At 38.2% G+C, this 16,163-nt stretch overlaps 1 protein-coding gene across 4 annotated transcripts in view; it reads left to right on the top strand.

Annotated features, from left to right (window-relative positions):
- Positions 1-9,780, top strand: part of Bcar3 (BCAR3 adaptor protein, NSP family member) — a 205,806-nt gene extending 196,026 nt beyond the window's left edge. For all 4 annotated transcript variants that reach the window (XM_013143004.3, XM_003479161.5, XM_005007818.4 and 1 more), the window contains 4 exons: positions 1,090-1,261; positions 4,978-5,089; positions 5,346-5,558; positions 9,161-9,780. In XM_013143004.3, coding sequence (XP_012998458.1) covers positions 1,090-1,261; positions 4,978-5,089; positions 5,346-5,558; positions 9,161-9,339 — 676 coding nt within the window. In that variant the 3' untranslated portion in view covers positions 9,340-9,780. The remainder of the gene's footprint in view (positions 1-1,089; positions 1,262-4,977; positions 5,090-5,345; positions 5,559-9,160) is intronic.
- Positions 9,781-16,163: the final 6,383 nt, after the last annotated feature.

Here is a 16,163-nt window from a genome sequence, read left to right as displayed (position 1 = left end):
CACATTTTTGTGCAAACACATTCAGTGATGTTGGAACTCATTATTTATTTGAAAAACGAGAGAAATTAGTGGTGCTGGGTCTAGCTAACTCCTTGCTTGCTATCCTTTGTGCAAGGAGAGCAACAGGTAGAGCAGCACACCTCAGCACACAGCGGGGCACGGAGTGTATCGTAGGCTGTGGACTTCCAGATAGTGTGATCCCTGAGCATCAAAGGCATATTTTGTTTTAGTAACCACAGCTATGGATTGGGGATTCATCTCCAAGAACTTATACTATAGCCTGAAAAAAATTCAACCAAGGTAGTTCAGGCCCAATGTCATAAACTCCTGGATCAGGATTTACAGAGGGAAGGAAAGGGGTCGGTCAGTCTGTGTTTCCTGCTACCAACTGACCCTGTTCATTGTGGTCCTGTTGTTACATAGAGAAAAAGTCACCATGCTTCCTGCCTGGAGTGTGTTTGACCAGAGTAGTTGCTAAGGGGAGATTTTATTAGGCTCTGACTTTGTAGACGAAAAAATTCCTTCTCATCAGGTCGTCAGTCTTTGTCCCCATCACTCTTCACTTGGTGGCCTCTTGACTGGGGTTGCAGAACACATCCTTAGCTACTCTCTCTTCTCTTTTCCTCATGCATACCTGTGTCATCTCTGGGGTTAAGTACTGTATACCCTTTCACGTTTTTGTCCTTCCTGTGCCCCAGTCCGGGGGGTGTAACCCCAGCTTTGCCAAGGATGGTATTCACTGTGCGTGTGGGGAAGACCTGGTATCTCCTTGGAGCTTTCACGAGGGTGGGTACAAAGAGCCACATACTCCTGAGCAGCTTTGCCCTGGAGATCTTCATGCCTCCAAGGCCAGAGGTGAACTGGCCTTGTCCTGGTCATTTTGCTTTTAGACTATATTGCACCTTCTGTGTCCTCTCCAGGGCCCTGGCACTGTGTGCCTGCGTGAGAATGGTCTCTGCTGAGACTGGGTCTCAACACATATCACAGAAATAGCAACAAAAGGCGTAAAAACTGTCAAATGCTGGCTGATTTAGTCTAGTCTTCTAGTGCCATTAACCTGAGCCTCACCACTGACCTTCTTCCTCTCAGACACCACACAATGGCCATCGGCACTGCAGTCGACATTCTGGGCTGCACAGGCACTCTGGAGGACCGAGCAGCCACCCTCAATAGGATCATCCAGGTGGCGGCGGAACTGAAAGATTCCATGGGGGACCTCTATTCTTTCTCAGCCATCATGAAGGGCCTGGAAATGCCACAGGTAAATCTCTGTTTGCTTTGTGAGGCCTTTTGAAGAAGTCTGCACAGCTGTGCTTGGCAGATCAGACAATTTTAGTCAATATCTAAAAATAAAGTAAATCTTAGTGAAAACTGCTTTGGTTGGGGAGAAAGCAGGAGCAATGTCTAAAGTATTTCAGCTCTATTCATAAGTTGATAATTGCTAACAGTCCACACTTTGGAAGGTGAACTCCTATTATGGTGTATTAAAACAATCCTTGTTCCTGCACAACAAGCTAGGTTGAGACATATGGATCATGTATGTTGTATAACAGTAACTGCTTTCATCTGAGTCACCAGATGTGTGGGCTGCTGGGGGGAACGACAGGGCAATTTAACCATTGGGGGAGCTTCTATCAGAGAATCCCAAAAGTAGTTTATCTCACAGTACTGTCAGCAAGTCACCTAAAACAGCCTCTTCTGTTAAAAACGGAAATTCTTGGCTCACCTGCCATTATAACTCCCTAATTAGAATTTCTAAAATCAGGCATTTGAATTCATTTGCATTGGCAGGATTTTTTCAGATGAGTGTCAAACATGAAAAGTTCTATTTGAAATCAAACAGGCCTTTTAGAGGAAAGTCATCTGTTATTTTTATGGCTCAGAATTGACTTTCCTGTTTCTATTCTTCCAAGCCCTAGATGCTTGAAGGACTTTTGAGTATGAGATTACAGACTTACAAGCCTAACCTGCAAATAGTAATACAAAGCTGTTGGTTGCTTAGCTTGGCAATTTCATAACTACAGATTGTCTCTGAAATCATGCCAGCTGCTTACTGAAAATCCATTGTTGCAACTGAGGGAGATAGCTACAATCACATTCCTGCAAATCAGAGAATGGTAGGAATATAATTTTTTTAATTAAAAAGGTCCCTGAGTGGGGTGTGATGGCACACACTTGTAATTCTAGCATTTAGGAGGCTGAGGAGAACATTGCCATGAGTTTGAGGCCAGCCTAGGCTACATAAGCAAGTTCAAGACCAGTCTGCACTACATAGCAAAGGCCTGTCTCATAAAACAGACAGACAAAAAAGCAAAGACCCTTTAAAAATAAGCTGAACAACTTCATCACAGGTTTGGAGTATTTGTGTGTGGGTAATCATTTCTAGTTATAGTATTTCATGAGCTTCAAATTCTTATGCTCTGAATTTTTTTTTTTTTTTTTTTGTACCGGAGATCAAACCTCACGACCTCGAGCTTACCAGGTAGGCTCTTAGGCTGCTGAGCTAAATCCCCAGCCCATGCTTTAAAATTTTATAAATACTTGAAATAATCCATGAATTGCCATATTTCCATGATATATATTGGTTTCTAATGTAAAAATATCTTGGTATAATTTTTCATTCAGGTGTTTTTAATTTGCTTCATACTCATTTTCCCTTATCCAAAATTGCTACAATTTTGATGTTAAAGCTGTCCAACCAGAGTTTCCTCTGAGCATGATAAAAGGCCTGTTTTATGCACTCAAGCTGGTTCACCTGTGCCTGACATCAAATTCAACCACCAAGGACTTAACCCAAATAATCCCAACCTTCGCGGGTGTTCGTTTCCCTCTAGCAGTATCAGATCTTTTTTTCCTGGAGCCTCTCTATCGTGAGGGGACACAGTCTCCAGGGTGCTCAGGGAACTAACAGGGGAAGAAGTACCATACCAGAGAAAACGACAGGAGAGTCACTTCATCCTCATACCATCATCCAAACTTGCCATCCTGTCAAGCTGAGAGAGTAGCTTCCCCAGACTTCGGATTCCTTCCAAAGGGCAGCACCTCCAGAAGCGGGAGGACGGAGAAAGCAGTATGATGAGTGGCCAGAGAAAGACGGGCAATAAATTGGCTGCTGCAGATCTTTCTTACGTTCCTCTTGGAGAATAGCGGGCAGTGAGAGGCTAAGGAAAGGACTCTTAGCTTAGCTCAGCTGAGAAATCCTTGGTAAGTTAACTGATCTTCCCTAATTTTCAAAGTACATATTTGCACTATCTTATGACTGCATCTGTTGCGTGCGGTTGGTACATGACTTGTCTTACTTATTTTTATGCCTCGTCCCACTTCCCCTTTCCATCTCATTCCCCTTCATTTGCCAAAGATCTATTCCCTTATTGCTTATTGTCTGTCTTTGGTTTTTGTTTTTTGATTTATATGTACTTTGGGTTTCTCATATAAGAGAAACTATGATTTTTAAGGTTGTGTATCTGATTTATTTTACTCAACAGAAGGAGGAAATTTTTTAATCGGGTATACCTCAGACAGAGGAGTAACGTCTAAAATATACAAAGAACTCAAAAAAATGAGATGCTCCCCCAAATAAGACCCAGTCAAAAAATGGGTAACTGAAATGTGTAACGATTTCTCAGAAGAAGGTGCACAAATGGCCAAACAAGGACAAGAAAAAATGCTCGTCTTCACTGGTCATTAGAAACATGCAAATTAAAGTAACGCTTAGACTGTCTCATTCCAGAAAGAATAGCTCTCATCAAGAAATCAAATAATAACAAATGGTGATAAAACTGGTGAAAAAAGAACTGTTCTGCACTGTTGGGAGGATTATAAATGAGAACCACCACTACGGAAATCAGTGTGGAGATAGCTCAAAAAAAAAAAACCCCACCTAGAAATTCTACTTGACTCAACTACTGTACTCCTAGGAATCTTCCCCAAAGAGTTAAAATCATCATATTAAAGTGTATGTTGCATACCCATGTTTATGGCAGCACAGTTCATAGCTAAATCTTGAAAGCAGTCTATACAACTCATGAACAAATGAATGGGTAAAGAAAATGTTATTTACACACAATTGAATAGCATTCTGACATAAAGAAGGATAAACCTGAGTTATTATCTGGTTTTTGATCTATGAGGCCAAAATACCTGCTCATAGGGGCAGTGTGAGGATAAATGAAATTCTTCAGATACCTTATGTAGAGTTGTCACATTCCCTCAATACCAGTGCCTGCCCTGCTTTGTGTAGAAGATTTTAAAAACATTTAGGCTTGCTGGCTTTATGGTATGAAAGGGAGGACCATTCATTGTAGGTCAGTTGAGTCAGTGGCAGATGCTGGTGTAGACTACATTGTTCCAAAAGAGATAAAAAGGAATGAGCTTTGGCATCACATGGCCAGGGCAGCCTTCTCTGTCTCAGACATTATGTGAAAGCAATATTAAAATGCTTGCATCACACTCCTGTATCCTTACCTTAGTACAGCCTTCGTACTGGATGCTCAGTTACATCTCTCAACATTTAAAATATGTGTACTCTTTGGCCTGGAAGTTTTTATGTCTGGTAACTTATCCTCAAGATATTTTTACTCACGTACACATTTATAAAATCTCTGCAAGTTTAACTTTGTAATTGTAGAATACATTTAAAACTTTTATTTACAGAGACTAAACTATGGCTTATCCCTAGAGTGCAGCATTACATAGAAATGTAACAAAAGAAGGCTGTTCCATATGTACTTACATGACGTAGTTTTTAAGCAAGAAACGAAAGTACCTCCAGTGTGATATGCATCAATTTCTTTTTAAAACAGTAGACAGATGCACACATACAAGCATTTGAAAAGAGTTGTTTTGGAATCAACTCAGAATAGGATGTGGTATGGAATTATTCTCTGTACTCTGAACTGCTTTTCACATTTTTACCATGCGTACCCATCACTTTCTTTTTTTAAAGGCTTTTCTGAAATGATAACACCTTTCTTTCAGATCGTAAGGTTAGAAAAGACGTGGACTGCCCTGCGGCACCAGTACACCCAATCTGCCATCCTCTACGAGAAACAGCTGAAGCCTTTCAGCAAAATGCTGCATGAAGGCAGAGGTGAGCGCAGAGGGAGAAGTGAGAGCCTGCTGGCTGCCCATTAGTGTCAAAGCCCAGTAGGTCCTACCTGTTATTTGTCAAGGTATCTAAGGGGACATGTGTTGTCTGCAGGACTGCTGCTGCCTCTTCAAGGCTTTTATTAGGCGACAGCATTGCTTATAGGTTTGCAGTTGCTATAAGACAACACCACTCACCTCATTCTATGATTAGCTTTCAACAAAATATGACATGGAAAACTTTATTCCTTATTCTTCAGAGTCCATGTGTATCCACCCAAGTAATGTATCAGTCCCACTGCTGATGCCGCTTGTGACCTTAATGGAACGCCAGGCTGTCACTTTTGAAGGAACTGATATGTGGGAAAAAAATGACCAAAGCTGTGAAATTATGCTGAATCACTTGACAACAGCCCGATGCATGGCAGACGCTGCAGACAGCTACCGGGTGAATGCTGAGAGGGTCCTAGCAGGTAGGAACTTTTTTTGGTAAGCTGCTCTCTGCTCTGTGGAGTGAAGGAATGAAAAAGTATGGATGCCCTCAATTAGTGAAAAGACCAGGGGGAAAGATTAAGGCATTGGAATTCCATTTCCTGTGTGATTAATCATGGGATCACTTTCAAATGCCTTGAGTATCTACTTTCTGCTTTCTTGTGTTCTGTTGTTGTTCAGTGAAAAAACAGAAACACAGGGTCAAGAAAGTATTTATTATGTTAGTACATCTAAGAGATGGGACTGGGAAATGTGGCAGGCTAGTATGAGGTGCTTTTTTGTTTTTTGTTTTTAAGACAAGGTCTCACTATGCAGCTCCAGCTGGCCTTGAGCTTTGAAGCTCAGGCTGGTCTCAAATTCACAGTGATCCTCTTGCTTCAGCCTCCTAAATGCTGGGATTACAGGCATGCACACCACCACGCTGGTTAACATGATGAGGTGTTTTATCTGGATTTCATTTACTTGCATTCCTCTTCTTCCCAGCCACACTGGCAAGTGAGCTCCCTTGCCCCCAGCATCTGACGCATCCTGGAGAGCGCTGGGCAAAGTGCTGTGTAAAATGAACTTTCTCATAAGTACTGTGGTAACAGAACACAGCTTCCTCAGGTGGCTTGATAAACATTTGTCCCAGACATGGTGTGCGCAGAGAGACTCTTAAGAGGGCATTTCAGCAAAGGGTGCTAAGTGCAGGGTGTACTATGGAAACACGTAGGAAAAGTAACTGATTGGGTCAGAGACGCAGGCAGCGAGGAAGCATGTGGGGGTAGTTTCCTGCAGAAAATACACCTCCACCTTGGTGGTTAAAAGTTCAAAAGCAATTCACCAGAAGACAGGAAAAGATGGGGATTTCAATCACAGTCATAAAAACAGGAGTACAGCTTTCCTTGTAGGACTGTGGCACAGGAAGGATTTAAACAAAAGGAGGCACCCAGTCAGATTTATTTTTTAAAGTGAAGTACCCTGGTGACTGGAGGAGTGCTGGGCAGAGGGTGAGGGCTTGTAAGCAAAAAGATTATTTAGGAAGCAAATGCTAGAATGAGGGCTCTCCCAAAGCAGTTAACAGGGATGACCATGTTTTCTTCTATATAATTTTTAAAATAAAATCATCAAGGGCCCACAGTTTGATCCCTAAAAGGTTAGGAACTACATGGGCCAAGACAGACCTGTTTCATCCTAAAAGAAAGGTGTTCCCTCAGAACCACAATTTGGGACAGAGCAGTTTTACTGTGTTGGTTGTAAGTTTAAGGACCACGTACGTACTTGCTATTTATCCTCAAAAAGTCCTCTGGTTTCACAGTGTGAAACTCAAACAGCAAAAGCACACAATTCAACAGATACCAGAGCACCTACTTATGTTAAGTCAGTAAGTACATCACATTAGAAGTTGCACAAGCTAATACTGTTTTTGGGTAGGCTGGAGAAAAGTGTGTTTAAAGTGATTTGTGTAGGAGCTTTCAAGGTGGCTGATACAAATTGCTCATTTGATCCTGTAACAGATTTGTATAGCAACTCCCAGTGCTGGAAGTGACTAGATTTGCTCACCAGCGTCAAGTGCAAGGGAAGGGTTCAAAGCATTTTAACTGAATAAACAGAAACCATGGGTGTCTGGTTGGTTATTCATAATTGATATTTTGGTGTCCTCTGGAAAAAATACATTCTTTCTACCACCAAGATATAGATGGTATGAGTACATTTAGTGAAAGAGAAAAACTAGTTCAGTAATAATAATAAAGGATGAAAATGACATAACCCTAGCTAGATAACTCACCTGCCTCTTCTTACAAAGTCGCCTGAGCATCCTTGGTGTTAAGTAGGCCAGAACAAGGTTAGGAAACTGGTACACACAAATTGGTGCCAACTGATTTTTGACAAATGTGCCAAGAAAATTCACTGGAGAGAGTATATAATCTTTCAACAAATGATACTTTCAATAAAGGAACTGCTGGATAGCCATATGAAAAAAAAATGCTCCTCAATCCTTACCTTGTACCATACAAAATAATCCAAAGCAGATTACAGATGCAAAATATAAGAGCTAATGTACATCGTAAAGCTCTGATAAGAAAATATAAAAGAAATTCATCGTGCCCTTTCAAGTTAGGCAAAGATTTCCTAGGACACAAAAGCATGAACCATAACAGGAAACGCTGATAAAAGACTTAAATTTTTGCTCTTAAAAACACTCCCCGAAGAAAGTAAAAGGGTTAGACACAGAGTAGGAGAAAATACTTGCTAAATGTGTATCTGATATGGCTGGGGATCTAGCTCAGCAGAAGTTGTAAGTTTGATCCCTGTTCCAAAAAGAGATGTGCATCTGATCTAGGACACATAGACTTCATAAATACAACTTACAGCTCCATAAGAATTTAAATAGACAAGATTTGAATATACAGTACCTAACAGTGACAGGCTACATGAAAATCAGTTAATTAAATGACAGCATGAAAAGATTTCAATATTATAAATCATCAGCGAACTGTCAGTTTTACTACAATTTAGAAAGGCTACAATTACAAGAATGGTAAGACTGAGTTGGCAGCGCATAGAGAAACTAGAATGTCCATGTGTTGTAGGTGTGAATATAAAATAGTACAACTATTTTGCGATAGTTTATGACAGCCCTCCTGACACACACATACCCATACTGGGAGCTGAACCCAGCACCTTCACACTGTATCATCATCATCATTATTATTTATTCACCAACCTGTTTCAATTTTGAGACAGGATCTTGCTAGGTTGCCCAGGCTTAAACTTGTGGTCCTTCTGCTTTATTTTCACCTTCCTGAGTGCTAGGATTACAACCACGCCCAGCTTATGACAGTTTCTTTAAAAGTAAACATACACTTACATATGATCCAGTAATTCTGTTCCGACAGAAGTGAAAACACATGTCCACAGACTGTCACATAAATGTTGACACTGTTCACAATAACCAAAAATTGGAAATAATCCAAACGTCCACCAGTTAAATGAAAGGGAACACAAAATCTGGTATGTTCATATAAACTACTACTACTAAAAGGAATGAATTAATAACAAAATAATTTCATAAATATGTTAACTGAAAGAAGCCTGACAGAAAAACTCATATTGTATAATTCCATTTATACCAGCTTTCTAGAGAAAGCAAAATAGTAGCAAGAAAAAGTAGATGAGTGGCTGGCTGGGCTTGAGGAAGAAACTAGATGATATATTTTAAAACTATGTATTTACTATCATTAATCAAATATACAAACTTACCATCACAAAGTGCATAGATAACACAGATGAATCACAGGACATGCAAATTATACAGTAATAAACTTGTTACAAACTAGATCCCATGAATGGTCCATATCAGCACTGCAACCCATAGTGTCTCTGACAGATTTCATTCTGTTGTGCTTTAGTGAGTTTAGTTGTTAGTTTCCTCTCTGAAGCTAAGGTGGATGAGGAGATCCTACATGGGGAGGTGGGGGTTAAAGTTCTGAGAGAAGAGAAAGTTTGTTTTGATCCTATTTTTTTTTTTAAGTTTTCAGTCATTTTTAACACTGTGTTTTACGCAGAACTGAAGTTAACTTGGTTCTTTTGTTTTGATTAGGCTTCCAACCAGATGAAGAAATGAGTGAAATCTTTAAGACGGAATTTCAAATGCGATTACTGTGGGGCAGCAAAGGTGCAAAAGTCAATCAGACAGAAAGATACGAGAAGTTCAACCAGATTTTAACTGCCCTTTCACGTAAACTGGAGCCTCCTACTGTAAAGCAGGCAGAGCTTTGAAAACTGCAGAGACCTTCCTGGTGTTATTTCAAGCTTCTCCAGTTTCTTCTTTGGGAAAGCTCATCATTTGATAATGTAATGTGCAAATCTGACAATATACAAGCTTTTAATATCCACAGGATATTAAATATGTAAATTGCACAGAGCACACTTATTTATGAATTGTTTAAAATTACTACTGATTTTTACATGAATGATAATTTATTATTAAGGTAACTATTGTGAATGTTGATTGGCAAATTTAAGCGAAGCCTGGCTACACTGGCAGGTTACTTCCTGTTATCATGGTATTGGACCATTTTAGTTTTAATTTCCTGTCAGAGAACTGTAAATAGTTTAAAAGCATGAAACATTTCAGAAGGTATCAGTTGTATGATATTCTTTAAATAAATATGAAAATGTACATAGTCATGAATGAAAATATATCTTTTGTGAAACGATTGTATCCAGTCTCTTTTATATTAACTCATGTGGTATAATCTACCTCCCAGGCTTGGAAGGCACTTTCTTCCCTGGCCATTATATTCTAATGATAAACCAAAATCCTTTGAAAATGTTATGAAAAATTTTAAGTTTTCTGCCTTAAGAGACAGAGTGATAGTGACACAAGAAGTACCAGCTCCCAAAGACCTAGGTTCAACTCAAGCTCAGGTGCTGATTAGCAGGTGGACTTTGACTTACCTCATCGAGTGCCATGTGCAGCATGGCGCCTGGGAAAACTAGCACCCAGCTGTTGGTTCTATTTTATTTCACAACATCTCTTCAAATATAACATCTCTTCACTGAGGTCAGATCTTCCCCAGCGTGTACCAACTCAATAGGCCAGTCTCCTCTGGAGACACCTCATAGAATAATGAGGTTGGAATAATGCTTTATTATTTCCCAAGGTATTCCTTAGTCCAGTCAAGCTGACACCTGAAGAGATGAAGAATCTACATGTGAAAGACTATGGCACTTTTAGTATATCTTTTTTTTTTTTTTTAAACTTTGAATCAACTGAGAATACCTTAAACTAGACAGAAAAAAAACATTATAGACTATCATTGCATCTAGCTGCTAAGGACAATGAATTTTCTAGATTTGTGACTTCTCAAAGTAGGTACTCTTTTGTCAGTAGCTCTGTCAATTTTTTTCTGTTGTAAAAAATACAAGACATTACAATATTCTGTCACTTTACAACCAGCTGTCAGATAGTTTTCCGGATTTTTAAATATTGGGACTATAAAAAGTTTTATGCCCATCTTTTCTCAAATAGGCCATGAAAATTTATTCACAATATTAATCATCTTTAGGAAAATATGAATTATTGGTTACAAATGCTACATTATAACCTGGTTATCTTAAACATGCCTACTAGAACCAAGTGTAAGAGTTTCATTGTGCTCTTTTTAATACAAGGGAAATACTATTTTCAAATTCTGGACTCTATTTCTGTAAATGCAGCTTAGACACGTATGAGGGCCTTCCCTTTAATAAAGGCACCATCACTTTTTTTGTTGAAAAAAAGTCATGTGCACATCTACTTTTGCAACTTGATGGTTGAAATGCTCTTAGAAAGCCTGCTCACTACAAACTAAATCTTGAGTAAATGTTAATAAATATTTTAAGGCTTGACAGATGAAAGGGAGATCACTAAGGAACACTCCCTCCAAAGCACTCCCCAACCCACAGGTTCAGCAACTCTCCAAGATTTAAAGACTTGAGTAGCCCTGGAGACCAATACTCATGACAGTTCAGTGGGAAGCAGAACTGTCCATCAGTTAGGGAGCCTTAAAGAAAGTCCATGTTAACAGACTGGGGGGAAAATCAATATAACAAAATCAAGGAGGTCACTGGATATATTAGGACTCTACAGAAAGAGCCAACAGAATATTTATATAAATATGTAGATAGATGGGGGTTAATAGAGGAATTGACTTACATGTTTATAAAGCCTGATAAGCCTGACAAGCCATCAGCAAGCTGGAGAACATGGAAAGTTGACAGCATAGGATGTCCAACTCCAGGTGATTCAGAACTAGGTAACCCAGTGGTGTTACCTTTTCAAAACTCATTTTTACTTTTATTAGTACGTTTGCATATGTAATGATTATGCTCACCATAAGGGATGTATGTATATAACACATTTCAAGTCCTTCCCCCATCCCCTTTTTTCCAGCATCAAATTTATAAGATCTTATAAAATCATTATATGTACAGATTGAAATCCAGAGTAATAGGCCGAAGAATATATAAAATATGTAAGACAACTGTATTGTCAAGGTATCTTGATATATTGTCTATACTGAAGTACAACATTTTTTGTTTTTCCTGTTTTCTGTATCATTTCATATATATGAGGTGTTTTTTTTTTTTTTTTTTTTTTCCAGGAGAAAAACCATGTGGTATTTAAGCTTGTGTGTCTTGAGTTACTTCACTTAACATTATGGTGTCAAACGTACATCCATTTTCCTACAAATGACTCAGGTTTATCCTTTTTTATGGTATAGTACTTCATTGTGTATAAATACATTTTTCTATACGTCCCAAGATTTAGCTATTATGAGTTACACTGCTATAAACATGAATATGCATACATCACTATGGCATGATGCTTTTAACTCTTTGGGAAGATACCTAGAAGGGGAATAGTTGGGTCAAATGGAATTTCTACTTTTCATTTTTTGAGGATTCTCCATAGGATTTTATCAGTTTACACTCCACCAACAATGGAGAGGTTCGTTTCTCCCCACAGCCTTGCCAGTGTTTGTTACTGATTTCTTGATAATAGTAGCTATTCTTTCTGTAGTGAGCCTTCATCTCTTTTAATTTGCATTTTTCAAATAAGTAATGTTGAACATTTTTTCATGCATTGGACTTTTGTATTTCTTCATCTGAGAAGTGTCTATTCATTTTAGGTGCCCATTTTTCGGACTGGATCTTTAAAAGTTGGGGAGGGGTGTTTATTTTTAATTCTTTATATACTCTATGTATTAGTCCTTTGAGGAGTAGCTGGCAACATTTGTTTCCGTTCTGTAGGTTGTCTCCCTTTCTGTTAATGGTTTCCCTTGCTGTGCAGAAATCTTTTAATTTGATGTGAGCCAGTTTGTTGATTCTTTGTATTATATCTTGTGCAACAGGGGTTTTGTGCAGAAAATCTTTGCCTACACATACTCTGTCTTCAAAAGTTTTATCTATTTTGTCCCCCAGCAGATTGTGTTTTTGCTCTAATGTTTAGATCTTTGATTCATTTTTAGTTCAGTGCATGGTGAAAGATACAGGTCTAGGTTCAGCCTTTGGCCTATGAGTAGCCAATTTTTCTCATCACAATTTACTAAAGAGGCTCTTTCCTCCAGCAAGAGAAGTTGGCCCTTTTGTCAAAAATAAGATAGCTGTGTATACCTGCAGTTGTTTCTATGTCGTCTATCCTATTCCATTGATCCACAAATCTGTTTCTGTTCTTTTCCAATACCATGCTGTTTTTGTCACTGTAGTTTTGTGGTATAAAGTCCTGGATTGTGATATCCCCTACCTTGCCCTTGTTGCCCAGAATTGCTTTTGCTATTCTACATGGTCTTCTGCTTCCTTATGAATTTTAGGGTTGCTCTATATAATATGAATTTTAGGTTGTTCTATAAGGAATGTTACTGGCATTGTGAGATTGTGTTACACCTATACAACAGCCTTAAAAGTATGGCTATTTTGGTTCTATCTATCCAGGAATAGGCTATCTTTCTATGTTCTGTTATCTCCTTTTAATCACCTTTTTCAGAGTACTATAGTTTTCATTATGGAGATATTTCACTAGTTAGGCTACTAATGAGGTTAATTCCTAAGCATCTCATTTTTCTTAATGCTATTGTTGAGGACACTTTTTCCCTAATTTCCCTATCAATCAATAACTTTTGATTGACTTTGTGTCCTGTTACACTGCCAAATTTGGGTATTAGTTCTAGGAATCTTTTGATGGAGTTTTTTGGGTCTACTAAGAGGATCATATCATCTGCTGGTTAAGTTCCCAGTCAATATCCCTTTTCTTTCTCGTCTTACTGCTTTAATGTTTCAAGGACTATATTAAACAGAAGTGGTGGTAGCAGACATCTTTGTCATTCTCCTGATTTTAAAGAAGCTTTTGGCTTCTCTTAATTTAGTATGGAAGTTTGCCATTTGTTTTAAGATGGCTTTTATCAGGTTGAAATAGATCTTTTATTCCTATTTTCTTTAGGTTTTTTAAAAATTACGAATGGAAGTTGGATTTTACCAAATGCTTTTTTCCACCTATAGAGATGATCATGTGACTTTTTTTTTGGTCTTTTTTTTCCTTTTTATTGCTACCAGGGATCGAACTCATGACTGCCTGCTTGCAAGGCAGGTGCTTATGCCGCTGAGCTAAATCCCCAGCCCCCAATCATGTGATTTTTGTCCCTGCTTCTGTTTATGTGGTGTATTACATTTATTGATTTGCATATATTGAATCATTTCTACATCCCTGGGATGAATCCAAATGGGTCAACATGTACGATCTTTTTGATAATTTGCTGGATTGTCTGCCATATCTTACTGTTTTTTGCATCTCTTCTCATGAGATTGGCCTGTAGTTCTATCTTGGTTGGGTCCTTTCGTGGTTTTGGAATCAGGATAATGCTTGTTTCCAGGAATGAGTTTTGAAGTACTGCTTCCCTTTCAATTTATTTGGAGTTTGAGGGGTACTGGCATTGGCTCTCTACAGTTTTTGCAGAATTTAGCAGTGAATCTGTTAGAATCTAGCCTTTTCTTCGTTGGTAATTTATTACTTCTTCAATTTCACTGACTCATTCTGGCTTACTCAAGATTGTTACTTTATTCAGCTTAGCTCAAATGTCTCTAGGGACTTACTCATTCCCTCTGAATTTTTCATTTTATTAGAGAACAAATTCTCAAAGTAGTTATTGATAATCTTCTGAATTTCAGCAGAATACACTGTGATTTTCACCTTTTTCATTTCTAATTACACGGATTTGGATCTTTTCTTCCTTTATTAAGATTAGCTAAGGGTTTGCTATTTTGCTTAATCTTTCCAAGAAACAACTCTTTAATTCATTGATTCTTTGTATTTTTTAAGTCTCAATTTTATTAGTTTCTGCCTTGATCTTTAATTTCCTTACTTGTATTAGTTTTGGGTTTGTTCTAGTTTTTCCAGGGCCTTGAGGTACATCATTGGGTTATTTGAGTTTGTTCAGTTTTTCTGCTGTGGGAACTCACTCTTAGGAACTTCTGCTTTTATTGCACGCCATAGGTTCCAGTATATCATACTGGCATTGATTGTAGAATCTAATTTCTTCAATTTCATCTGTGACCCATTGCCTGACAGTATTATTTGCATGTATTTGCAGTTTATGTTGTTTCTTTTGCAACTGATTTCTAGTTTTATGGCACTATAATCTGATAATATGTATGGGGTAACTTTGACTCTTTTTCATGTACTTAAACGTGCTTTACTAGCCACTGTGTAGTCCATTTCTGAAAGTCCCATGTACTGCTGAGAAAATAACTGTTGTTGGGACACTCTGTAGACAGATAAGAAGGCTGTTTGTTGGAAGGTTTGGCTCAACTGTGCTATTTCTGATTTTTTGTCTAGCTGATCTGCCCATTGGTGACAGTGGAGTTTGGAGGCCCCCTATGACACCTGTATTGGTGTGTATCTGACTCTTCTTGTCAGTTTTGTTTTATAAAGTTGGGTGTGCTAGTATTTGGTACGTATGTTTACAACTGTTTTTTTTTTTTTAAGAGGAAAAAGAGAAAAACACAAAACAAAACAAAGCGGTGTAAGGGTACACGTAATACAGAACTACAAAAAAAAAAAAAAGTAACAGTAAGAAATCACCTGTTAGTAGATTACATATTATCATCTTGAAAATAGTTGCTCAAATCACAGTATCAAAGAATACAAGGTGGACATTCAAACAGGGAGACTGCAAACAGCTGTGTTCAATGATCCAAAAACATTGATATAGTCAGCTATTCAATGTTTACAACTGTTAATTGTCCCAGTTAAATTGTTCCCTTGACTGATATGTAGTGATTTGGTTTGCCTCTTCTGATCAATCTTAGCTTGAAAACCACTTTGTCTGAATTTGGATAGCAACTCCTGCTTTTTTCTGGGTTTCCACTGCATGGAATACTGTTTCCCATCCTTTGATTTTTAATCTGTGGGTATCTTTTTTAATTGTTTCTTATATGCTGCATATTGTTGAGTTTTCTTGCTTGATCCAGTCTGACAGTCTTATAACTGGGGAACTGAAACCATTCACATTGGGAGTTATTACTGAGAGATACTGACTAGTTCTGTCATTGCATTATTTTCTTGTTGCTAACTTCACCTCCTGCTTTTGCTTTGCTGCTCATCCTACCAGATGTACTCATTCTTTCTGACTTGACATTATTGGCTTCACTGTCTCCTTCTAGGATATCTCTGAGATTTTCTGTAATGCTGGTTTGGTTTTTGAATTTCTTGGGGTGTTCTGTGTCATGGAAATACTTTATTTATCCATCAATTTTAAAGGAATTTTACAAGATATGTAAGTTGAGGCTGAAAGTTGTTCTCTTCTAGGGCTTGAAACTAAAGTTTGTGTAGTCTGCTGATTCTAATGGGTTTGCCTTTGTATGTGAATTGCTGCTTTTCTCTAATAGCTTTTACGATTTTGTCCTAGTGAGGGATTTCTGGAATTCTGAGTACAATGTGGCATAGAGAGGTTGTCTTTTGTTCGTGACTATTTTGCATCCTATATGCCTCAGTTATCTATGTTTATTTCTTCTTTATTTGGGAAGCTTTCTGCCCGTATTTCTGTGAACTGGTTTTTTAATGA

This window comes from Cavia porcellus, unplaced genomic scaffold, assembly GCF_034190915.1.
Source record: "Cavia porcellus strain 051 isolate PalLab524CR breed Dunkin Hartley unplaced genomic scaffold, mCavPor4.1 scaffold_1, whole genome shotgun sequence".
Lineage (NCBI taxonomy): Eukaryota > Metazoa > Chordata > Mammalia > Rodentia > Caviidae > Cavia > Cavia porcellus.
The sequence above is the reverse complement of the archived record's forward strand: the minus strand, read 5'-3'. Positions and strand labels throughout refer to the sequence as shown.